Source organism: Microcebus murinus, chromosome 12, assembly GCF_040939455.1.
Source record: "Microcebus murinus isolate Inina chromosome 12, M.murinus_Inina_mat1.0, whole genome shotgun sequence".
Taxonomy (NCBI): domain Eukaryota; kingdom Metazoa; phylum Chordata; class Mammalia; order Primates; family Cheirogaleidae; genus Microcebus; species Microcebus murinus.
In genome coordinates, this window is record NC_134115.1 from 12,012,315 (window position 1) to 12,038,293 (window position 25,979).

The 25,979-nt window shown below is 40.9% G+C and overlaps 2 protein-coding genes across 10 annotated transcripts in view; one reads left to right on the plus strand and one right to left on the minus strand.

Annotated features, from left to right (window-relative positions):
* The window catches only part of CTSV (cathepsin V), a 551,781-nt gene that overhangs the window by 511,438 nt on the left and 14,364 nt on the right, over positions 1 to 25,979 (minus strand). The gene's annotated exons all lie outside the window — the stretch shown is intronic.
* AOPEP (aminopeptidase O (putative)) overlaps positions 1 to 25,979 on the plus strand; it is a 361,112-nt gene that overhangs the window by 255,711 nt on the left and 79,422 nt on the right. For 8 of the 9 annotated variants that reach the window (XR_012922069.1, XM_076008542.1, XM_012748180.2 and 5 more), the window contains 2 exons: positions 18,965 to 19,027; positions 19,433 to 19,507. Coding sequence is in view for 8 of the 9 variants with exons in the window: in XM_076008542.1 (XP_075864657.1) it covers positions 18,965 to 19,027; positions 19,433 to 19,507 (138 nt within the window). In the remaining variant the exon portion in view is untranslated. The remainder of the gene's footprint in view (positions 1 to 18,964; positions 19,028 to 19,432; positions 19,508 to 25,979) is intronic. The other variant, XM_076008543.1, reaches the window with a different exon arrangement.

The following is a 25,979-nucleotide window of genomic DNA, read 5'->3' on the forward strand; positions in this document are numbered from 1 at the left end:
TGTCTTCTTTAGAAAAGTTTGTGTTCAAGTCCTTTGCCCACTTTTTAATGAGGTTATTTGATTTTTTCTTCCTGATTTTCATGAGTTCTAAGTATATTCTAGTTATCAGTCCCTTATCGGATGCATAGGATACAAAAATTTTCTCCCATTCTGTAGGTTGTCTGTTTACTTTCATGACTATTTCTTTGGCTGTGCAGAAGCTTTGTAGTTTGATCATGTCCCATTTATTTATTTTTGTTGCTGCTGTGATTGCCTTTGGGGACTTCTTCATAAACTCTTTGCCTAGGCCGATGTCTAGGAGAGTGTTTCCAACTTTTTCCTCTAGAATTCTAATAGTTTCATACCTTAGGTTTAAGTCTGTTATCCAGTGTGAGTTGATTTTTGTGAGAGGTGAAAGGTGTGGGTCCTGTTTTAGCCTTCTACAGGTGGCTATCCAGTTTTCCCAGCACCATTTATTGAAAAGGGTGAATCTACCCTTTCAACTATAAATTTTATGAAATATAAATACAGATCAAGCATTTTGGATTAAAAGTTAGCACCCAAATCATGATGGACTGTGAAAACACATCAGATTTAGAAGACTTAGTACAAAAATGAAGGTAAATATTTCATTAATTTTTCTTAATATTGGTCACACGTTGAAATGATAATATTCTGGATACATTGCAACTCAATGTATATATACCTGATAAAATGTATTATCAAAATTTATCTAGCCAGGTATGGTGACACAAGCCTGTAGTCCCAGATACTTGGGAGGCTGAGGCGAGAGGATTACTTGAGGTCAGGGTTCAAGACCAGCCCGAGGAAGAGTGAGACCCTGTCTTTACTAAAAATAGAAAAATTAGCCAGGCATAATGGCGGGCACTTGTAGTCCCAGCTACTTGTGAGGCTGAGGCAGGAGGATCGCTTGAGCCTAGGAGTTTAAGGTTGCTGTGAGCTATGATGACACCACCGCACTCTACCCAGAGTGACAGAGTGGGACTCTATCTCAAAAAAAAAAATAAAAAAAAAAATTAATCTGACCTAGAACTTCTTGCTTTTTAAATGTGGCATCTGGAAATTTTTAAATGACACATGCAGCTTGCATATATTCCTAATGAACAGAGATGCTCTAAAGCTATTAGTTGAATTAAAATCTGAGTGCATAATGCCTTAAAATCACTCACAGAACAGATATGATTGAAATCTTTTGTATTTTTGTCAAACATGTGGGTAAAGATAAAGCTGGCTAATCTGTAGACACCCTTCTGTTCTCCACGGCAGCACAGAACATCACATCCACAGGTAGGGTGGGAGTGCTGGGTTCACAGTTGGCATTCAGAGGACATGCACTGATGACTAGCCTTGCATCAGCTCTCAGTTTCTACTTCAGTAGGCCTGTTTCCTGAGCTATGAGTGTAGGCACACGGGCCCCAGGCGAATCTCGCAGCTTTTCTGTGCCTCCTCCTCTCTTTGGCGGATGTGCTCAGCAGCTGTTAACAGGCAAAACCATCAGCCCCAGTGGCAGGTCGGCTGTGTAATACATCCCAGAAATAGGCAGAAACCATCTCGCATTGCCTGGCTTGCTCCTGAATCCCAGAATTTTTAGAACAGCAGGTTTTTTTGTCATCTTGGGAACATGCCACTTCTTTCCGAGCATACACCTGCAAGTTGCCAAAGGCCACATAAGCAAATGATAGAAAACTTAAGTCTTGTAGGGAAATGCTGTAATCACCAAATTGAGGAAACTTGATAAGATATAATACAAGAGGTTTGTGTCATTGTAGCCACAATGTGCTTTTGGTACAGAGAAAACCAGCTGGTTTCATAGGGAAATAACTTGTAGGCTTCTTTTAGTCACATACTATGTAATGTTATCAACATAATTTTAAGGCCCATTAGGATACTCCATCTCTCAGTGGTGTCTATAAGATTCTGCATTTAATGATCAGTCAAGAAAACTGAGACTGGTTATTTTGCAAATTCTAGAGAAAGTGTATTTTTCAAATTATATGTACTTTGAGATCTTTGGTGCTTTTATATCAATAATAATGTGGCACACTTTTTGAGCTCCTAATAATTTTGCTGTCATTTTTGCCAGTAGTTCAACTCACATTTTCTAAGTGACTAAACTTCTTGTCAAGGGTCCTTAAAAACATATTGACTAGGTTCTCTGGCCTCACTTGGGGCAGTACCCAAAATGTCTATGAGTCATCACAGTCACTTTCTGTTCATCAAAGTGCCTGGCCCTTTCCACTGGCTCTTCAAATTGCTACACTGCTCAACAGATTCACAAGAGACAGGGAGAGAGTTTATTAAATTATTTTCATTTTAATCCTAATTTTCTTTATTTTTGGCATCTATGGCTTAGTGCTTACAGGAATTAACTAAGTACCATGGGCAGGGTGGATTAAACAACAGAGATTTATTTCTGACAGTTCTGGAGGCTGGAAATCCAAGATCAAGGTGTAGGCAGGTTTGGTTTCTCCTGAGGCCTCTCTCCTTGGCTTGAAGTTGGCTACCTTTTGACTGTGTCCTCACCTCATGTGACCTTTTCACATGGTCTTTCCTTTGTGTTTATGCATATCTCTGTCCTCACTTCCTCTTTTTATAAGGACACCAGTTGTATTGGATGAGGGCTCAGCCATATGATCTCATTTTACCTTAATCACCTCTTTACAGGCCGTGTCTCCAATAAAGTCATATTCTGAGATACTGGGGATTAGGACTTCAATGTATGAATTTTGGTGGGACACTATGAAGCTATACCAAAGTTATTCTCAGTACTTCTCTGACTAGTTCCACATATCTGGTGAATCCCTTCAAAATGGCTAATAAATATCACTCAAGCCAACCTCACTATATTTTATTCCCCTGTTTATTTTATTTATAAAGAATGAATATATTTTGAGTATATTATTTGGTCCCAAAGGTATCTAGTCCACAATAATTAAAAGTCACGTCTGGCCATATGAGAGAGGAATAAATGTGGGAAGGGTCTATTCTCTCAGATAGTAGCAGGTTGCTGAAGGTCTATGCTGGGTGTTGCATGTTACCAAGGGCATCTGATTTGACACTATCGAAATATAGTAACCTCTTCACAGCACAAAGCACCACCAGGAAATAGAAAACACTTTCCTTTGGTGCTCCCCAAATGAAAACTCTGTCTTTCCTTCTTTCCTTTCTTTTTCAAAATCTGATTTCCAGAAAGAATTTGAATCTCATTCACAGTAGTCTGGACTCCAAGTGAATAGCAAGAATTAAAAGTGTTTCCTCTCCCTGAAAGATTTCCTTTGTAATTGTCAGCGCTTAGCTTCTACAGAACTGTCAAGCATCCAGACCAGATGGATGGTATTTGCAATCAGCAGCTTCTCTCAGGATCCGAATCAGACCTCTAAGCCTGGTGCCTTCCGTCCCTTCTTGCCATGAGTCTAGCCCATACACCTACTCTTTATGAGGAACTGTGGGTGATTCAAAGATGGCAGAAATACAAGCTTTGACCTCAAGATACTTTACAATTCAGTTGGAAAAAATCAATACATAAACAAGTGGCTTAACGTAGAAAGCAATAAGTGGTGAAAAACTAATTTTTAGAGTTTAGAAGGAAGAGGTCATTTCCTTCTCTGGAAGCAGAGAGGCTCGAGATACCTTTTGAAGCCAGTCTTGAGGGACAGGTAGGGTGTAGACAGGTGGAAATTGGGGAGAAGGCCTTTGGGGGACAGGGGCAGCATAGTCAAGGTGTGCTGGTGGAAGGCTCAGCACGCATGTTCGAGCAGCATCAGCAGAGTCAGTCTCAGTGGTGGGGGCTGATGACATAGTGGGTCAGAACCATGCTGAAGGCTCAGCAGGTGGTGCCCAGTCTCCCAGCCAAATGGAGGCAGCTTCTCTGGCCAAGTGTGGTGTGTGGGGGGAAGAGGGGCAAGAACCCCTCCCATTCGGCTTCCTTCCCACTCTCAGGTCTCTCCCGAGCCCTGGCCCCTGCATCACCCTGACGAAGGCTGTTCTGTTCCTGAATAATAGAAGGATGAACACATTTTTTTAAATAGTGACAGAGTACACTGGAAGAATGTGTTTTGCTCATGGTTTCGAGTTGTGATCTTTTCCCTTTCTGTTTCCCTTGTTAGGAAGATATTTGTTGATGCTTGTTTTGCGTGGAGAGCAGGATTTGCAAAGGGGTTGGATACATATAGCAGCACCCAGCCGGATCCCACAGGGACTTGAGTGTGATGCTGGACAGTTCCCATAAGACTCAGGAGCCACGAAGGGCCTATGCAAGGAGTGACAGGACTTGAGCAGCGAGTTTAGATGACGTGCTCCAGTGGAAAGACAGCTCACTGGGGGAAAGGCCACACCTTTCCCCTGTGTGCAGGGCTGAGGTAGTCTAGTGCAGTGAGAGGAAGCTAGACTGGCTTCTGCTCCTTGGTTTTCAACTCTGAACTTTCATGTTCAGCAGCTATTCATTTACATGGGCACTTTTTAAGAACAGCATTAAATGTCTGGATAGCCAATGGTGTCTGTCCAGAGAGCATATGCAGTGAGCTGAGGAACATCTACATCAACAGGTGCCTTCAAAGGAAGAAACATGAAGCCACGTGCCATAAGCACCAATTAATATAATGCAAATGATGTGCCCAAATCCTGCTAATGATGCAGGGGACAGTGGGAAGCTGACCAGGAAGGCTGAGGCCTGTGTTTTTCAGGATCTCAGATTGGTGGCCACCCTTATTTATTTATTTAGAGACAGAATCTCACTCTGTCACCCTGGGTAGAGTGCAGAGGTGTCATCTTAGCTCACTGCAACCTCAAACTTCTGGGCTCAAGTGATCCTCCTGCCTCAGCTTCCTGAGTAGCTGGGACTACAGGCATGCACCACAACACTTGGCTAATTTTTCTATTTTTTAGTAGAGATGGGCGTCTCACTCTTGTTCAGGCTGGTTTTGAACTCTTGAGCACAAGCGATCCTCCAACCTAGGCCTCCCAGAGTGCTAGCATTATAGATATGAGCCACTGCACTCAGCCTAGACATACATTTTAAAAGTGAGCTCAGGGGAAGGCATATGACGATGGCTTTCTCAGTTGGGATAAAGACCATTTGAGAACTTTTTCCTTCAAAAAAAATAAAAATTCTGAACTGGCCCTGGTAGACACAGACACATTCAGAGTGTGACAATGTAGAGATAAATCTATAATTGCTTGATGGACTAAGGATAAACCTGCCCTGCCTTTTGAACTAGAAGGAAAAGGAAGCAGAAGACACTGGCTTTGAAAAGACTGTTTAGCTCAGTGCAGCTGATGGAGACAGTTGGTAGTGGCCTGTGCACATGTGGGTTTTAATAAAGAGATAAGGCTGGGTTCTTACTGGAGGTTTAGCTCTGCAGGCTTGGGTTACAGGCCCTCAGGGAGACCTGGTCATCAGAATCATCCAGGAGGCTGTTTAAAACTATAGATCCCAGACTTACCCAACACCCACTGAGTCAGAATCTGCATAGGTAGCGCTGGGACTGGTTGATATAATCTATAGTTATGTCATATTCTGGGATATATTCTATCAAAAGAAGTTTCTTTTCAAAGTTCAATCTAAACCCTTAGAATCCTTCCATTTTATACTCTTCCTGAGTAACCCAAATATTTGGCTTTGTGATTTAGCTTATTTGTTCAAGCAATATGCCAAGCATTGTGCTAGACAGTGGGCATACATATAAGCAGAAAGGGCATAGGCCCTGCCCATGGGCTCACGGTCTGTGGGAGCATCTGCAAACCAACCAGTGTTCAACAAGTGCACAGGAGGCCTCTGCCCAGAGTTTGAGACCTGGGAGGAACCATTGAGGTTGACTTCCTGTATCTGCCATGTTCAGCTAAGTCTATAAGAAAACAATACACTAGGAGGCAGGAGACTCAGCTACTGATTCAGTCACCAGTTGGCCAGTTCATTGTGCAAGGGAACCAGTGTGATTGTTCTCAAGGTATAAAACCTGGTGGGCAATATTCGGACATATGGGCTTTACCTATTTTTCAGACTTTTAAGTATTATGAGCCCCCAGAGAGATTCACTTAAGGAAGAACTATTGCATCTCTCATAACGAGCAATGCCATTTAATAGGATTTCATTGCAATGGTGCTTTATTATATAGAGAGAGCTCTTCAGAAAGAAGTAATGTAAACTCAAGGAATCATGACAAAGATATCAGCTTCAGAATATAAACCTTATGTCAGTAGAAAAACATCTGATTCTGCTTTTTAAGAAGAACTGCCCTATTATCTCCTTTATTAGTCTGAAGACATTCTCTGGTAGACTCTTCATCAGACACAGATTATTTTGTATTTGCACTGTGGTCGTCCCATGTGGAGGGTAGTGCCCTGAGAAGAAACCGTTCAGTGAGTTGTACACGTGGGTGCACACACATGCATGACTCCTTGGCCATTTGACATCACACAGCATCATTGCACGTCCCCATGGCAATTCAGATCAGCATCCAGGGCCTTTTGGTCAGCAGCTGCCATGTGGCCCTCCATAACGCTCACAGTGACTTGTGCCAGTTCTTACCACCAGAGCACCCTGCTGATGAGGAAAGCAATTTGGAACACGTGGCTACTTTTAGAATACAAGATTTGTTTTCCCTTCTCACTTGTGAAAGCCATTGTGTGGTACCAAATAGGTATCACCGAATAGGTATGTATTTAATATCTGCATAGAATAATATTTCTTGGGTGTGGCCTCTGTTGCTTCATGGTTCTGCTTTTTAAGAACTGTTCTTAAAAATAGTTTTTTTTGGTATTGCATGACTTTCAGTCTGCTGTGGAATCATAGGATAGGAATGAGTCTTCAAGAACAGTTCATCTTCTTCTCATTGTTGGGGATCCGAGCCCCAGGAGAGATGTGGTCATTTGCCCGATCTCGTGGCTCTAGTTAGTGGCAGAGCTAGGGCTCAATCCAGGACTCCCAGTCCTCAGCCATGAGGCTAAGGCAGTTTTGCATTTTTTTAACAGTGTTGTTCTTAATCCATCTTAGATTGGTCCCAACATTGCCTTAGTTTTTACAGTGTCTTATAAATACATAATAAAGGAATACAGCAGAAAGCCCTGAGAGGTGATGATTTCTAACTTAATTAATGACTGCTTTTTTTTCCTGAAACTGTTTGTTCCTCTTCTTTCATGGGTATGCAGAATGTGGACCTCACTTTTCAGGGCTTTTGCTAGATATGTGTCATTGTTATACATGCCCCTCTTTCGTTGGATATTTCTAAATGACAGTACATGGACTGAATATTTTACATAAGAATAACTGGGCTTTATTGTATCAAAGACCTGGTATAATTTTGGTGTGAGTATGTGTAAAGACTAGTCTGTCTTTCCTTTTGGAAAGATACAGCCATTCCTCCCTTGAGATGGAAACTAAATTAGATAATGAATACCAGGCCACCAAAACAAACAAATGGGAAAAAGCAATTGGTCAAACAAAAAGTGTCTTTATGTACCTTCTAAAGCATTTAAGGGATGTTTCTCATATCCTCTTATTTGCTTTCAAAAGCAGACTTCTAACTAGATTCCTAGTCTTTTGCCCTGGATTGTCCCTTATGGTGACCTAGGGCAGGAGAGTGTCAGGGAGCAAAGCCAGGTGGTGGCCAGTCAACAAGTGTGTCACAGGTCAGGGCAACAGACAATGATTGTCAAACTGCCCAAACACAAAGATGTGTTTAAAAAGGGCACACCTCTGAGTTACACACCTCTGAGCGTTGTCTGTTCATAGTGCTCAATAATAGGTCTGCTCAGATCATTCAGCAGAAGGCCCTATCCTTCCAGGTCAGTCCTCTGGCTTGGGCCTTTGTGACCTCAGTATCTTCTGCTTCTGATCCTGTCTAGTTAGAACTACCACCATCAAGCTGTAAGTGGGTTGCAAACTATTTGATGCATAAAATGCAAGGCAACATTATTTTGAGGCTAGTGAATAAGAATGAAGGCTGGATGGAGGAGGAAAAGTCAATTGTGCTATATTCAAATTGATGTTTTCACAGAGAACTTTATCATGATGTTTTGTTTAGCATGGTTAATCCTGTATTGGATGAAGAAGGCAATTAATACATTAAGTGCAGCTTTGGAGTCAGCTGTGCCACCACTAAGCTATGTAGCACTGGGCGAGCCACTTACCTTCTCTGAGACCTCACTGCTTCTCTTAGAAATGAAGGGAGCCAGTTGGGTGAAGGCCAGAGACTCTGTGAGCCTTCTGCAGTACAAGCCGTGCCCTCAGATTTAGAAGTTGTCTTTAGTGTGGATTGGTATTGGGAGAGTTTTTATATACTTCATCGCCTGTGATGTTTTACAAACTTACACTATCAAGAAATCCTGTTTGTGCATTTCTTTTCTCTCCCATTGGAAAATTGCTATTTAAGAGATTATTGGGAGAAAAGTAATAATCAATCTGCAAGAGCATTTATACTGGCTGAGCACTGAAGAATAGGCATTTGCTTCTAGTTCAAATCAATTATTCACAGATATTAACCTGTTTGACCAGGAGATAAAAAAAAATTTTTTTGCTAGGCTTATTAGTCTTGAGGTTCCTGCAGATCAGTCACAACTGAAGTCAGTTTTAACTCGGACAGTGACAACTGTTATTTCTAAGATATATTTTGAGCTATAAAAATAAGATTTGTTTATGCCTGTTGCCTAAATAAACATGAGCAAAAAGTCCAGTAAGTTCTGAGTTGCCTTTTGAAGGAGAGGAAGACACCAGGGCCAAATGTTCCAGAAAAAGCACCTCATTTTTTATGCTGCTTTATATTTAAATCATTAGAGTATTTGTTGCTTAAAAAAACAAAACAAACATAACCAGTAATAATGTTTATGAGAAATCGCTACAGTGATTGCTGCATATTTTATAGCAAAATGTTGCAGTGTTTTTTATGTTGAGAAAGTAGAACCTATTTGGGGTTGAAGTGATCAAACCCAGATGCTTTCCTAAAATTATATTTTGGTGCATTTATATGTCTGTTACAAAGTGTGCTACATGCTAAAAATATTTTCCTTTGTAGGCCGAGGGAAATTTCAAACCACATTGAGGGATACATATATCAGATGGTTTTCCTTAAGTGTGTTAAGGGCATCCTGGTTGTTATTAGCTCTGACTTTACAATATGACATTATTTATGCCAAAAAGCTTCACAATTCAATTCTTCTTTAATTTCAGCAGCTTTATTGGCATGAAAATGCATAGAAGGGAGGCCAAAGTCAATACATCAGAATTTGGGACTAAGACTCAGGGCAGCAAGTGATAATGGGATTCGGCTGGAGATAACTCCTTTATCCCTGGGGTCTATTTCCCTCCATGGAGAAGTCACCTCCCATCTCAGGCAGCTTCTCTTGCCTTTTTTCCAAGTGCTCCATCTCATTTCCTCTTTTTCTTCTCTCTCTTTTTCCTCAGTTGTGCATGCTGTCACTTTTCATATTCCACGTGGCCAAACAAAGATACACTTCCCTTTAAGACTCTTCCTGATTGTATTTATTACAGTCATCTGCTCCAGCATTCTCTCTGGTTGTTCCTCCTCAAATTGTATTTCTGAGTCACTGTCATTGATTTTGTAATTGAGAGACATCTGCCTGGGTTTTGCATAAATGCTTCTAGTCAATTAAGCTGCAAATGGGTAAATCAAAGAATATATAGATTGTTTAATTCTCTACAGAATTGTATTTTTAAACTTAATCCTTCCCTCCCCTCCTTCCCCCAGTACACTGGAGTATCCTATTTTACATTTAGAACACCCAGGATGAATAAAGAGGCTCTATACTAAGTGCATTACACTTAATAGCTGTTTACTTCTCCCAATCACAATCTTTAAGTTAGACATTATTGTTATACCCATTTTATAGATGAGGAAACTGAAAACCAAATCTGTCTAAGCCCACATTCTTAATTATTGCACTGATTTTAAATGCATGTAGCTATTATTAGGAATACAATACAAGAAGGAGAACTTGCTTTCTCACGTCCACCAGTTGCCATTACAAGGGACAGGTACATCTTTGCAGTGGTTCAGATGTGCCATATTTTTGCAGGCTCCAACCAAGGGCACCAAGTCTATGTGGTTGCCAGGTCACCGTCTTTTTATTTCGATGTCAAAACTTGGTTATTTTGATACCTTTGAAAGTGAACTTAGGTTCAAAATACTAGACAGGCTTTTGTTTCTGAGGGGAAAAAGGAAGGAAATTAGTATTTACTGGTCTACTTCATGCCTCTTGCTGTATGCGCCATCTCATGTCATCCTCACCACAGCATTGTCTCCATTTCATAGGCTCGCCTTGTATGACATGCATGCCCAAGGCCACATAGTTTCTCAGTGGCAAGGACAGAGGGTACCTAGGTCTAAGTTCTCAACTGTATTTCCCATTACACCATGGTTTTGTACTGAGACAGTTAAGCCACATCATAGAATGGCACTTAAAAACAGCAACAGCATATTCGATTATACGTTGGCATGATTTCCAATGTCCTTGAACCTCAGAGAGCAAGGCAGTGAAAATAAGAAATGCTCACTTAGAAGGCAAAGATAAAACAGACCATAAAATTTGCACAGTAAATTGAAATCTGTACTCATAAAAGCAATCAGAAATGACCAGAATATAGTTAGATTCAATAGATTCTAACACACCTAACATTAATATGAACTTAAATGAACTGGGTAAATTCTTAAATCCAGCATATTAAGAGGTGTTTATGGTAAGTCTAATAAAGCCCTCATGTTCTTTGTGGTTCTTTCCCAACTATCATACTGGTGAGCACAAAAGCTGTGTTATGTACAGAATGGCTGGGTTTATCCCTAGTAGAAAGAAGTTATGTTTGGTATCTAAAGAACAATGAGAGTTTGCTGCTTGGCTGATCAATGCTGGATCAAGTTCACATTCCCCAGCTCCCACTCTCCCACCTACACATGCAGGGGGTGGAAGCAGGCGGAGGAGGGAGGACAGGTCCTTTTTTCAGAGAGAGAGAGACGTGAGCTAGGGCTTTCCTAATATGGATACAGCTGGGCCTGTGTAGCATTAAGCATTGATTTAATCCACTGCTGGAGAAAACATCCTATGAAAAGTAAAGAGATTAGCAGCCAATTAATTCTGGCCCTTCCCATTGTTTTCCTGGAATACCTCCTTGTATGGAGCTAAATGTTTGGTGAACAAACATTCTGGAAAAGAATTTTCTCCCATATATTATTTATATTTGGGACAGCCATTCCACCCCCCAAATGTGGTGGATTTTACTTTCCTTACTCTGTGTGTGTGTGTGTGTGTGTGTGTGTGTGAGAGAGAGAGAGAGAGAGAGAGAGAGAGAGAGAGAGAGAGAGAGAGAGAGAGAGAGAGAGAGATTTTACCTCTTAATAGATGGAGGATGATTCAGGCCCATTCCTCTGGTTTGAAAATTGTGACTTCATTTCGTTCCTTTTGGAGGCCAGATAACAGGCAGCCTGGTCTGAGTGCCAAGGTTTTTAAAAATAGACATCCCAGGGACACACACTCCCCACGGATCCCCTCCTTCAAAAGCACTGTGGAGCATTAACGTGTCTGTAGGCACACACTCGTGGGTACCGCACCCACTCCAGCTTAGGAAATACTGGGAAGATACCTGGACTTGGGTGTTTGCTTTTCAAGCTAGTGAAATATCAAGATAAGATATGTTTGTGTTTTCAATTAATTAGTAACTAATGCCTTTTGGTAAGGCACTTTGCCAGAATAATTTCCCTATAGCATCAATGTGTGTGTATGTGTGTGTGTGTGTTTTCTAAATAAGGGAGTGGAGCCCATTTGGCTAAAAACACAGTGCCCAAGACTCAAGGAAGTCAGCATGGGTTACTTCCTGAATGGAACAGTACCTCTTATACACAGCAAAGGGTCTTTTCCACCAGTACACGCTGTCCCCTACTTCTAGCCAACAATCTTCCAAATGAAAATGTTTATTTCAAGGGAATGGGTGGCAGCCATCAGCATAATGAGAATATCATCTGCAGGTGATGAGTTGGAGATACCGTGTTCATGTTTACAGCACGGCAGGTCAGCGCTAAAGCCAGGTTCCTTGAAGACAAGGACCTATGCTCTTTTCACTCAGGATCTAGAATTATATTAGCTCTAGAAAAAACTTTCAAAAGCCAAATACCCATCCATTCTTGCCTCCTTTCTGGGTAAAATGTTGAAATTTTCCACTTCTTTTTAGTTTTTTTGTGTGTGCGTGCTTTACTTGTCTTACCCTCAAGTTTATCAGTAAGTGTAAGCTGCAGGAAATGCTATCCGGGTCAGCCCGACAGCCTGTCCTGCACTGCATCTAGCCCTCTGTCTGCCATCTGCCCAAATGGACTTATTTTTTTTTTTTTTTTTTGAGACAGAGTCTCACTTTGTTGTCCAGGCTAGAGTGAGTGCCGTGGCGTCAGCCTAGCTCACAGCAACCTCAAACTGCTGGGCTCAAGCGATCCTCCTGCCTCAGCCTCCCGAGTAGCTGGGACTACAGGCATGCGCCACCATGCCCGGCTAATTTTTTATATATATATCAGTTGGCCAATTAATTTCTTTCTATTTATAGTAGAGACGGGGTCTCGCTCTTGCTCAGGCTGGTTTTGAACTCCTGACCTTGAGCAATCCACCCGCCTTGGCCTCCCAAGAGCTAGGATTACAGGCGTGAGCCACAGCGCCCGGCCCCAAATGGACTTATTGTAATAAAGCATAGTAAGTAGCTGCACCCTGTGGCATTGATGTTGAAATTTAGATATCTCCCAGACCTCTGGAATTTTTTCATAGTAACCTATTAGAGACAGGACATCATTAAAGTGATCTAAACCAGTAGTTCTCAATGCTGGCTGCACACTGGAATCTGCAAGGTGGGGAGGGGGCTTTAAAAATGACTGATGCCTGTGTCCCATTCTCAGATTCACATCTCTGTGAACCTAGGGTTCTGGGGTCTCTGCTGCATGTGATGCTTCAGTACTTTTTTTTATTTTGTCTTAAAGTCATGTCCCTCCAGCTTCTGGTAATGTATTGCTTCTTAATTCTAATAGTCTAGAACTTAGTAAATAACAACTGCTTCCTGTTCTAAGCAGATTACATATGTCATTTGATCTTCACATCTCTATGAGAAAGGAGGCTTAAAGAGGTCACACAGTTAATGTGAATTAAACCTAGACGAGCCATCCATGTGCTCCTTAGACTATGTTGTATTATTGCCTTGTCACATGAGTTTCCAGATGACAAGGATGGTGTCTTACTAATCTTTATGTTTGCAAAATCTAGTGCTCTGTTTTACATTGGGCATTCAGTGTGTTAAGTGAATAACCTGTCCATATGTCCAATTTACATTCTTCTTCCTGCAATCTTAGCCCCTTTCCTCTGCTTTTCATATCAAAAGAGATCAAATACTTTATTGGTTAACATTTTTATAGTAGCCCTGTGTGATGTTTATATAGTATTATATAAACTATAATATAAACTATATATAAACTATATAATTATTATGTTTATTTTTTGTTTTCTTTTTTAACAGTTCTTTTCCTTGGTAGAGTACAATCATAGGTCCCTAATTTCTATAATTCTAAATGTTATTAATGTAGAAAAATATGAGAACCATAAAATTTTTTCAGACCCTCCCTTTTTTCCTTTCCAAAGAAAAAAGAAAATTAAAGAAAGAAAAGAATAAACCTAGAATATTTATTTATACCCCTCCTTGTCGAAAACGGAGTTGAGGTAGCTTCCAAAGCAGATAAATGTAGCATGATTGAAATAAAATAAGAAAAATGAAACAACATGAAAATAATGGTAGGAAAATAAGATGGGGCCAGGAATTAAATTAGCATACAGTATGTACACCCTGAAGTTCCTATGCCTGGCTAAAATGGGGGTCACAGAGCTCTAAGCTTTCTAGAAGAGAGAAAAGGGATAAATTGCAATGTCCATGAAGGAAAAATAAACCAGTTGCCTAAGTCCAGCTATTCCTGATGTTGATACCAGGGAGAAATTCGTCCTGTGGGTCCTCACAGAAAATTACTATCTAATGTAATAAACAACCCTCTAAAACTATCCTTCCAGTAAACATTGTGATAGATTTTATGGGGCTGTTCCTTATAATGCACCTCAATAAAGGTTGATGGCTTCTTACCAGAACTTAATGCGATAAGAGGACTTTCACAGAGTACCCGTAAGACGAAGTCCAGGGCCAGCTTTGTGGTGGTCTGGCTTATTCCAAGAATGGATTTTAGAGTATCGAGGCTAGGCGGAGTTTGGGCATCAGGAGAATCTGTGAACCTCTTGAAAATTGGTGTGTGTGTGTGCTGTAGGTGTGTTTTTTTTCTAAGGAGCTGATATTAATAGCACCATTAGCCTTCATCAGATTCTCAGAAGGGGTCAAGAAATGGAAGAACTGAGCATTTTAAATGTTGTTCCCTTGGTCAAGCTCTATAAAAGTTTCTGAGCAACAGTGAGATCAGGGTTTTGGTTACTGAGAGAAAGAAGTTCTATTAGCCGATTCACTGCAGAGCCATAAGCTTCAGCAATCAGCTAAGTCAAGCATGGGATTGATTTCCTTTTTTGAAAATTATGCTTTATAAGGACTTCCACTAAGAGGTTCATTTGGCAGGGCCAAAATCTTCTTCAGAACGAAACTTGGTGTTCATTTAATATAGAGACAAAATGGGCAATAATACAAATTATATATAATTTTTATAAAATCAACCAAAAAAGTAACATAAAGAAATGTTACATTTAAGAACAACAGATCAAAATTTAAAGATATAATCATTTTATGACTTTGCTTCTAATCCTTTTTTGTTATATTTGCAACTTAATTTAACCTTGATTTTATTTCTAGACCTGTGTAGACTCCTACTTTTAAATTCACCCTGAATGTTGATTGGCAACAGTGCACTTCTGAAACCAGTGGATGCTTGTGAAACTCTCTACTTTGTTTAGTATTCAAAGGTCTTTTAGCTTCTTATGGTGGATGCCTTTCCCTTTCAAAGGAATGTAATTTGCCATCTGAAGCCCTTTGGGATCATTAAAGAGCTCCCCTTGTTTGCCCAGTGGTCCTAGTTGACTAGGAAGGTTTGCTTCTCCCTCTCATTTCTCTGTATTGCACCTCACTCACAAGCAGAAGCAGGAAGAGGACAGACACTCATATTAATAATTGGTATCACTATCTCTTTCCAGTGAAAGGAGTAATTTCCTCTTCACCTAAGAAAAAGGAAGAAAACTGAAAAAGCCTTTCCCTCCAAAAGTAATCTGCAATCACCAGGTTAAGTGATTTTAAGGCAATGGCATTTTCTTCAGCCTCTTTCAGCTATTAGAAACTGCTTTGACAAGAAAGTTTCTTAGAACAATTCCTTTCAAAACTTGCGTCTGTACTAGATGAGGCATTTTAAAAGGTATAATTCAAATAGAAAACATCTGTTTTTAAAAGATAGCTTTAAAGTGCTTTTGCCACATTCTCCAAGAAAGTTATTAGAATACCCATCCCTGGCTACAGAAGTCCAATTTTTCAAAAAAGTGGTCTTCCTCCAGCCCATGAAAAAAAGGGAGATTTAGGTTGGGCTGAACACAATCAAAAAGTATTAATATTTTTCCAGTGTCATGCAATATGTTAATTTTTCAATCTAGATTAAGTTCAGCTCCTAGCACCATTTTGGAACATAATTTTAGTGATTAATATATGAAGGAATTGGGAACTTTTCTCATTTCTATTTTTATTTTTTTTAAAAAGTCATTTTAGAACTACCCTGGCAATGGAACTAATATTCCATTGTCTCTCTTTTTTTAAAATGCACTTTTCTAGGCTCTTTACAAATGAAGGTATTTTAGTAGAGAAACAGTCAGGAATAAATTAGGAAGACATCTTAAGACTCCTCCCCTTGAAATTTTATGTGCTATTCATTCATTTGTTTTTTTATCCTTCCACTTACTTATTTACCATATTTATCAAACAGCTACTATGTGCTAGGCCGTGTTGTCAGTGACTGCACAAAAATGATGAACAAAAGAGACAGGATCTCTTTCTTCTTGGAGGGTAAAGTCCAGTTGAGAAGATAAACATTGAAGAAATTAATAAAAAATAGCTATAATAACTGTACAACACAGAGAATGAGTCCTAATGTAAACTAGGCTTTACTTCATAATAATGTGTCAATATTGGTTCCTCAGTTGTAACCAATGTACCATACTAATGCAAGATGTTAACAATAGGGGAAACCGATGCGAGTAGGAGTGTGTGTGTGTGTGTGGGGTCAATGTGGGAACTCTGTGCTTTCTGCTCAGTTTTTCTGTAAGCTTAAAACTGCTCTAAAAAGTGAAGTCTCTAAATTTAAAATAAAAAAATTTAAATAGCTGTAAAAGATAATCATTCTACAACAGAAACAAACAGAATGCTATTAGGAAGAATAGTGGGGTGACATAATTTAGACTGAGGAGTGAGGAAAGACCTTTGTGAAAAAGTTTTATTTAAGCTCAGAAGTAGAAGATAAGTAGGACGTAGCCAGGCAAAGAAGTGAAGGAAGAGCATTCTGAGTGAAGCAAAGTGATATTTGCATTGCCTATGAAAAAATGTCATTCTAGATTTTCTGTGGAGGACGGTTTGTGTGGAGTGGGGATTGGAGGAGATAGGGCAAGAGGACAAACCAGGAGACAAATTAGGAGGCAATTATAACAGAATGGACTACAGCTTTTGCTTTCTACCCAACAAAGTACTGGAAGAACAGAATGATGGTAGGCTATTTCCTTTGTTCAGCTTATCGTTCTTCTAGGAAGAAAGGGACTGTGTCAACGGCAGCAAGATAAGGTTTCCAGGTCTCAGTTCTGAAGATCTTTCCAGTGGCTTGATAAGATTTATGGAATTAAGAACAATTGTGTGTATGCACACACGTGTGTGTTTGAGACTACAATCAGATGAAAATTTTAAGGGGGAAAAAGCCTTCAAGTACTAACTATGCAGCTGTAACAACGTATTTTCATAGAAGTATATAAGATTTAATTTGCAATGGTTATCCTTATTCCTATTACTGGATTGTTGGAATTTATTTTTGATTTTGTTTCGTTTAAGACTATATGTTGAAAACTTGTTGACAAGTCAACAAAGAGTACCCTTAAGAAAGATCCATTTCAGCAGAACACTGCTTTAGTACATCAATATTGAACAGTTCATTTCACAGTTCCTAGGGACAATGAGCTCCCAAAGAAAAAAAATCCTAGTGGGGAGTAAAAGGAGTGCTTGCCAGGATAGATTTCTATTGATTCTGGAGCTGTTATTAGTAACATGGAAGCTTGACTAGTTCAAAGTTCTCTTTCCACTTAAAATTAAGCAGTTGGGCATAATCTGCTTCATCGTTTGTAATTTATTTACCTGCCCATGTGTATGTGCACTCAAGATTTCTAAAGCATTAATTATTTTTATGCATTTCCTTTACAGTAGAAAAATTGTATATGAGGGTTGTACATTATAAATAAGATTTGTTAATGTGTTGAAAATGTTTACCAAATAAGTATGCATTTCATAGCACTTGGCAAATAATGATAGAAAATGGTTACTATATCTATTTATATTACTATCTAGAGTTAGGCTTTTTTGTATTCCTGGAAACTCAAACACTAAGAAAGAATCCCCCGTTTAAGTAGACCTGTTGTTTATTTTAGGAAATAGACGTGCATCACCAATGTAAGTAGTCGAGTTATGAATATGGAATGAAAGGATAAAATAAAGTTTGCCACTCTGATGTCTCCATTAAGAAGCTCTTCTGTGTAAAATACTCTATAGTAAAGTTGCTTCTATTTAAAGTAGTGAGTTTGATCTTGGCTTTGATCTAAACCTTTTGATCTTGAAAGGAGGATGGAGTAGCAATAAAGAGAGGGCAAGACAGATTTTCTTTAAAGAAATGCGATAAAGCTAAAGGGATGGTCAAGATCATCAAGCACAAGTCCACCCGACTCTCCTCCCGGCCTCGCCAGCAGTCTGGCTCAGTCAGGCGCTGATGCGGATGGGAAGGAACCCTTTTGGGGGTTGACGGAAAACCTGGGGTACCGCACCCTTTTATAAACTAAGTGGAAGCTTTCCGCCCTAATTATGGAAACGGACCCTTTTAAAAATCCTCCCCAGTCGCTTTGGGGGCCCACAACTTGAGGACTGCGCGTCTACACCAGCCGCGCGAGTGCGGCGTCGGCGGCGCTCAGCTGGAGCGCGGCGGCTCCCGCGACGCCTCGCCGGCGCGCCGGGCTCGGTTCTGTGCGCTCCTGGCCTGTCCCCGCGGAGGTCACCTGTCACCGCCCGGAGTCCTGAGGGGCCACTGCAAAACGTCTACTTAATGGCGTCTAATCCATTCCTGGAGAAAACTCCATTAGGAAAGTTACTTTCTCCCCGCAAAAGCCGTGGGGACACAGGTTTCTGACCCAAGGAGCGAATTCAGGCGGGGTGGGGGCATTTCTCCGCAAGCCCCTTTCGCCTGCGGGCGGGCCGCACTTGGGCTCCTCCAGCAGCCAGAAACCCCCTCCCTGGTCCCCCGAGGCCCGGGGAGGTGTGGCGGTGGGAAGGTAAGGAGCGCGCGCCCGGGGTCTGTCGGCGCGTGGGAGGGCGCGGGAGCGCGGACGCAGGCAGGACCCCGGGAGAGAGAGAACGATGTTTGCAAAGAGAACAATAAAATAGCTGGCGCGCGGGCGGGGGCGGGGGCAGGGGCGACCTGCGGGGAGGGCGGCGCGGCCGCCTATACCTTTAAGGCAGGCCCCGCCCCCGCCCCAGCGCCCGCGCGCCGCCCGCGCCGCCGCCCGCGCCCCGCGCCGCCCGCCGCCCGCGCCGCGCTTGAGGTGTTGCGGGCCCGAGCGCCCGCTGCTCCGGCCGTGCGGGCAGGGCAGGGCGGGCGCGGGGCGCGCACTCCTCTATTCTCGCCTGCCGCGGGCGAGGTACAGGTCGGCGCGCCGAGTTGGTGGTGGCGGGGAGGGAGGCCGGGCTGCTCCCGCGGTAAACTTGACTGTGTCCCCTTCCCCGCAGCCGCTGCAGAGCGAGCGTCAGGCCGGCGCGGAGGGCGGACTCGCGCGGCAAGTGAGCGCCGAGGTGAGTACCGGCGCGGTCCCCGGCCCCGTCCTCCCCCGCGCGCCGGGCCCGCGCCACCGCCCCCACCGAGCCCCGGCACCCGCGGCGCCGACGCGAGACAGCTGCGCGAAGACGGCCCTTGTTCCGGCTCCGGCACGCGCGGGCGGCAGCGCCGGCCCGTGACCTGAGAGAGTGGCGGGGCGAAAGGTGACGGCCTCGGCGCGCCGCAGCCTCGAGCGACGCGCGCGGCGGACCCGCGAGGGCCCCTGCGCCGAGGCGGCCTGGCGAGCCGCGGAAGGTGCCTGTGGCTCCCCAGGTGAAGCAGGGAAGACAGAGTCGCGTGGCCGTGCCTCGTTTGCCACGCCGGGGGGCGGCCCGCAGGACCCGTCGCCTTGTTTAAAATGCTGTGTGGTTTTTGAACTTCAGGTCACGAAATGGGTTCGAATGAACCAGAGACCCCGAAAGCGGAAACGAAGGGAGAAGAAAGAGGTGTTTGAAAAGGTAGGGTTCCCGAAAGGGAATACTGGGTGAAGGTCTTGCTGAATCTCTTCTGCCCCTGAGGACTTGGTCACAACAATAGAGTAGCAGTTTTAAAAACAAGTTTTTATTATAATAAGCCATAGATTAAGTTTATGCGGATAGTTTTATAGAAATATTGGTTGATAAGCCTTATGGTCATCAACATACTATATTCTTCTAAGTAAGAATGACCCGGGAAGATTTGTTTCATGCTCATTAAAAGAGGACTTACATGGGTGCCATTACTATTTTAGACCAGTAGTGTTTATTATTGCAGTGTTAAGGTACCTCTGAAAAATGAAAAGTGTTCTGAGTAAATCTCCTACAGTATTAGGTTTGTATGTTTGGTTGTGGTAGACACAGTAGCACACTCACTCACCTAGACTTTAAATTGGATTTATCTCAAAAGTGGAGAGAGATGAAATTAGTGGATTACTTTTAAAACACTAGGAGGGATTTTATTTACAGTAAAGCAAATGAGAAATTTGTTTTCCTAAGTTTAGAATTTCAGTATGTTACTTAGCAGAAGTTTGGACTGCCTATTTTGTCCTGGAATTGTATTAAGTTAAAAACTTGGTTTGTCATTGTAATAAATATTATGAAATATGGTAAGTAGTCTGCTGTTTTCTAAGTGACTTCTATTGAAAACTCTTAAAAGCGAATAGTGTTTTTACAAATATTACAGCAAGCATGATTTTTATTGCTTTTGCTTAATTTTGGTGCTCTGTTTTTTGATTCTTGATAGCACCAAGGGATTAAAATAGCGGTGGGGTTGTTTTTCTGCTGCTAGAATGTGTGATGAATCACTCTTGATTCTGAAGCCAAATTCTTGCTGATAGCATTGCTGCCAACTTCTGTGATGTGTTGCCTTAGTATGGGCATTGCAGTGTCGAAGAATGTGCACAAAGCACATCATAATGAAGGTGATACCAAAGTTTCAGAGTGCATTTAAGGATACCAGAGGGCAGCTTCTAAGAGAGTTGGAAAAAGAACTGGCTTATGAGTATGGTTGTTTGTAGCTAGACATTCAGTGTGTGAAAAAAGTGGTACCTCAGCCCTTTACTTTTTAAATAGTCATATGTGCCATATAAGTTAAACAGTAATGGAAAAAGTTGTCATTTTGAGCAGACTTGAGTTTTCTGACCATACCTCAGCATGTTATGGAAGCTTGTGTTTGTTTAACTTCTTGGTTTAGGTGGTTTTAAAATGTTTATGAAATGATGAGTAAGATCATAAAAATATCCAAAGAAGGAAAAGAATTATGGCTTGCTTAGTATTTTTTTTTAAGTATTGTAGCTATTACTTTTTAAACCAAAAATAAGATTACCTGAATGCGCAGTGTATCATGTAGAAAAGAAGGGGAAGCCATTATTATTGTGGGTTACTAGAGATTGTCACTACCAAAATCTGAACTAGAAGTAACCACATTTGTGACACCCATGATCTGACCCCTGCATCTTCTGAGAAGGGGTGTGGGAAGGGAAAATGAGGATTTTACCTTCGAGGAGAATGAAGTTCCTTGCTCAACCATTTCCCCTTGACAGAGGCTACTATATTAGAACTTAGGGGGAGGATACTTCTTTGCCTTTTCTTCTTGGAAAATACGGGCAGGAGTTTTAAAGAGAACATGAAAATAGAGTAGGTTGGGACTAACATTCCGAACTTCCTTTCAAAGAATGAAGCTCTCAAAGCTGTCTAGTTTTGAGGGTAGAGGTGGGAAGAGCAAGAAGGTGGGAAATTTCAGAGTCATATCAGAGAATATCAATTCTCCGTGTTTCCAGTCGTTTTTCCCGGCTCTGCACAGCACTCCCGAGCCCTTTGCCCACTGTTTTGCCTCTGCCACACCCAGGAGAAGGTTTGAAGATATCCGAGGCAAAGCATGCACTATTTCCAAGGACCAGGTGGGAGGGAATGCCATGAGCGACCAAGGGCATCGTAGGAACTTCTGAAAGGTACTGATGCATCCTGCAGCTGGTAGGTGAGGTGTGTCCCCCTATTCTGCACTTAATCTTAGCCAAAAGGCCGAGAAGCGTTTTGTCCCCCTATTCTGAAATACAGATTGAGTTCTTTGATGATACGCATTCATTCTGAGATCATGTGTTAACCTTTTGCTAGGATTTGAACCTGTTATTGGTGGGAACCTATGTAGTTCACTTACTGTTGAGTATCCTCAGTTACTTTTTAAAAATGTCTGCCACAACACAGTAGAAGCAAATTATTCAGTTTCTCCTTTTTCTGCATCCACTTGTTTCTCCTACATTAAAATAAAACTATGATGTTTTCTGATATTATTCATTTTATATTACTATAAAATAAGTAAATGAGTTTTAGTCATTCTGGTAGGTGCACATTTTAAATCTAGCTGTTGCCTCTATTTGCCTACTTTGTTTTCCTTGCTCCCTTTCATCCCCTGTCCGCTGCCCTCTCCTCCATCCCCCAAGTGTCTGTCTGCAGCTTCAGGCCTCTCAGGATTCAGCTGACATGAGTGAATTTGGTTAAGTAGTCTGTAGTAACTATGCTAGGGTCATAACACTTTTCCTCTGATAGAAGGGTGCAACTTTTACTGCCTTGTGGAAAGCAGAGCCTTCTGACCTGCCTGAGAAAGGAAAACAAGAGCTACAAGGCAAAGTCAGACTTTTGACAACTCGAGTTGGGCAAGGAACTGTGAGTAAGGAACATCTTACAGGAGGTGTTTGTTTTCTCCCATAAGGAAAATCTTGAAGGTGCTGAGTGGTAGGCACAGCCTGATGTAACTTGAAATACTAGTTGTGTTTTTCAGTGATCTCACAAGGGGAAGCAAAACAAACTCACCCTGTGCTCAACTGTGGGTTAAAATAACGAATAATGAAATAAAATAAATTGGGTGACTAAGATGTACCACCCAGATAAAGTGATTTAAAACCCTCTCCTGGCCTTCCCTGGCCTCTCCTACCATCATTCCCACCTACCAGATAGTTGTACTGTCTTTCTATGCTGTCTTAACAGGTTTTAATTTCTTGCCTCTCTGAAGATGCATCATTCTCTCTTAGGCATCTTCTCATATCTTCTCTGACATTGATTTCCATTTTATTTTGGCTTCATATTTTAGCCCTTTTCCCCCATGGTTGTAACTGAACTCTTTTGTTTTTTGTTTTCTTCATTTAAAAGGACAAAACTCCCCTCTCTTCTGCTTCTGGTTCTCCTTCCATTCTAATACTCTATATTTTTTTTTTTATTTTAAGTTCCTTTTATTTAGTTTGAATAATTTTTGCAACAGAAAAGCAAGGAGAATATGAACTAACTGCACAGAGAACACTAAGGATGAATGGATTAGCCAGCTCTACAAAGGGCAGGTTAAAAAATTGCAATTGCAAAAGTGAATAGTATGTGTATTTTTAAAAGTAATACATTTGACTAAATGACTATCGATTTTGGTAGAACACACTTTTTTTCTGTTTTTGCTTTTAACTGATTTAAAGATAAATACAAATTATGCATCACAATCAGATTAAGGGATAATGTTTTTTATAAATATAGACTTATAAAATATAAAGTTTTAATAATTTTATCAGTATTCTAAGGATTAGGATATATAATCAAATATTATTTTGTAAGATGGTATATTTAAGGAAAATATATGAATAGGATATGATTCCTTTAGAGAAAGAAAATACCAATTTTCAGGTTCAAAAGAAGCACTCTTCCTGATTTATGCATATCTAACCTCAAACTCCTGGGCTCAAATGACCTTCTTGCCTCAGCCTCCTGAGTAGCTGGAACTACAGGGATCCACCACCACCCCTGGCTAGTTTTTCTGTCTTTAGTAGAGATGGGGTCTTGCTTTTGTTCAGGCTGGTCTTGAACTCCTGAGCTCAACTGATCCTCTTGCCTTGACCCTCCAGTGCTAGGATTACAGGCATGAGCCACAGCGCCTGGCCTCTAAGGTTGGCTATTATTAACAAGCGATCCTTTATGTGCCTTAGTGTGTTTCCAAGCCAGTGGTCTTGGCCAGCGTGAGATCGTCTGGCCTCTGTTAGGATTAGTCATAATGAACACTAGGTGCAAACGGTTTCCAGCAACAGCACCCTTTAAGGTTACCTTAATTATTCGTTTCTGCCAGAACCTGAAAAACAATACTCTTAAGCTACTCATTACTCAAATCGTTTAAAATTTGGTGAACTTTTTTTTTAAATATCCAGAGTGAAACATGAAAATCTGGAAGGATGGCTGTGAAGAGTGTGGACTTCATAGTATTTTAATGGCCATTTTAATTGGGGCCAAATGATAAATTCTGTTTTCTGAGTCTTTAAGAGAAAAGAAACCAAAAACTATATTCTTTGTAATAATTTCCTTCCTAAATTCTGGCGCATTTTCACTCTATTCTGATTTCTTTTGTTTCCTTCTACACACTTGACTCTGAACCACAATCAGTGATAATTTTAGTTTCAATAATTCTCAGACTTTAAAAATTGTATATGTGAAATCCAGGTTGGTTTGTGCATTTTACAACATTTATTGTTCTTTTTAAAATTTTATATATTGTAAGAGAATAGTTTTAGTTCTAATATTGAAATACTCAAAATGATAAAGGTAGGTACAAATTTTAAATTGTGTAACAAAGTGCTTTACTGCTGTTTGTTTTTTGTGACAAAGGTCTATTTTATATTCTGTTTATGATTTCTGGAAACCAATATTAAGACTAATAAAAATTATTTGGCTCTTTCTTAGACCCGTAACAGCAGATGGTGATTGTGTTAGGCTTGACTCCAGAGCTGTCATCACACAGCTTAGCAAAATGGCACAGGGTGAATCTCGGGAGTGCTGAACCAGGGGTGCCCTCAGTTTGTAGGCGCTACCCTGCCTTCAGCAAAATGGTAGGCTTAGGCAGACACTCTTATGCAACTGAGGCAGCATTGGAGTTGAGTGGTTTCCCAGGCATTGGTGCCCTTGCCTCTTTTTGAGAGTGCTGTTGCCCTGTGAGAATTCATAACTAGTCTACATTTATATAGCTGCATTCTCTTACAATAGCTTCATTGATACTTGATTTCCATAGAAAAGCTTTATGGATTCTAATGAGTCACAGCTCTTGAGGCACCAGCCCGCCCTCCTTCCCTCCCTTCCTTCTTCCCTCCCTCCCTCCCTCCCTCCCTATCTGTGAGTGGCTTTGTGTACTGTGTTGTACTGATTGTGCCTTTGGATGACAACTTACTTGAGTGATGGGGGGAGGCAGAATAATTTATTAAAAGTAATTACAAAGAAACCAAACAAAAGGAGTAATTACAGTGCTGCTAATATGCAATTTGTTATTTTATTGCTGAAATATTTGGAACTTGTTTGAGATTCTTGGTCTTGTCGGTTTCTCTTTTTCCCTTGTAAATCCCTAACAAATACATAATTTATTAAATTCTCTGTATCCAGGTCTCAAGTTAGAGCAGGTTTCATAAGATCTTGGCTTTTTTTTTTTTTGCTATTTCTTTCTTTTCTTTTTTTTTTTTTAAAGCTGGACCAAGGAAGAATTCCTGATAAAATGTGTTTTTGGTGTCTTTAAGAAGGAAGTCTGATCTGTATAATTTTATACCAGTAAATTTTCAACTGTTCTGTAGATTTATTTTTTCTAAGAATCTGTAGTTTTAAAAAAAATGTTTTGAGAATTCTAAGTGTACTAAAATTCCTCCCCATTTTTAAGTGGCATAACAGGGAAAGTTGAAGGATAGTCACCCACTTACCTTCACACACTTACTCACATATTTAAAAAGAATCTTTGAATGGAACTATAAATATAAGAATAGCTAACACTTGTCATGTGTCAAACACGGTTCTGAGAGCTTGACTTGTAGCAGCGTGTGTAAATGTACCGTTACAGTAGTGTCACAACCAGCAATGTGACTTTAGAATTTGTAGACTGCATCAAACACTTTGATGAGGAATAAACAAGTCAGATTGCTGTAGAAAAGAATGATTTAGGCAAGATTTAAAAATTCTTTTTAGTGCAAGTTATTGATAGTCTTAGACCACCAGCATAAAAAGCACATATTTCTAAATTAGGAAAATCCTAGCCAGTATGGATTTTGAAAACAATTGAAAGTGTGCAGATAATTACACTACTGTTGATTTTTCAAATTTGATGCCGGCAGCCATCAACACTTCTATGCCATGAAAGATGAAAGCCATTTTGTATAAAATGTAAGACTTTGGCTGGAAAAGGGAGGCAGGCAGAGAAAAATTTTGTGGCTTTTTAGTTACTTTTATAGGAAGCATTAGTTTCATTCCTGTGACAAAATGCTTTACTTGGCAGTCATTCTTATCTTAGGCATTTTAATGAGCTGTTGTTTTGTGCCTGGGTCTCATATGGCACTAAGATATTTTTTTTTTAGTAGCACCTACTGAGCTAGGACCTGCCATTGTTTTCCATTGTTAATCTTTTATTGTAGAAGCTGACACTAGCATGTATCTTTAAGTGCAGCCAGCATATATC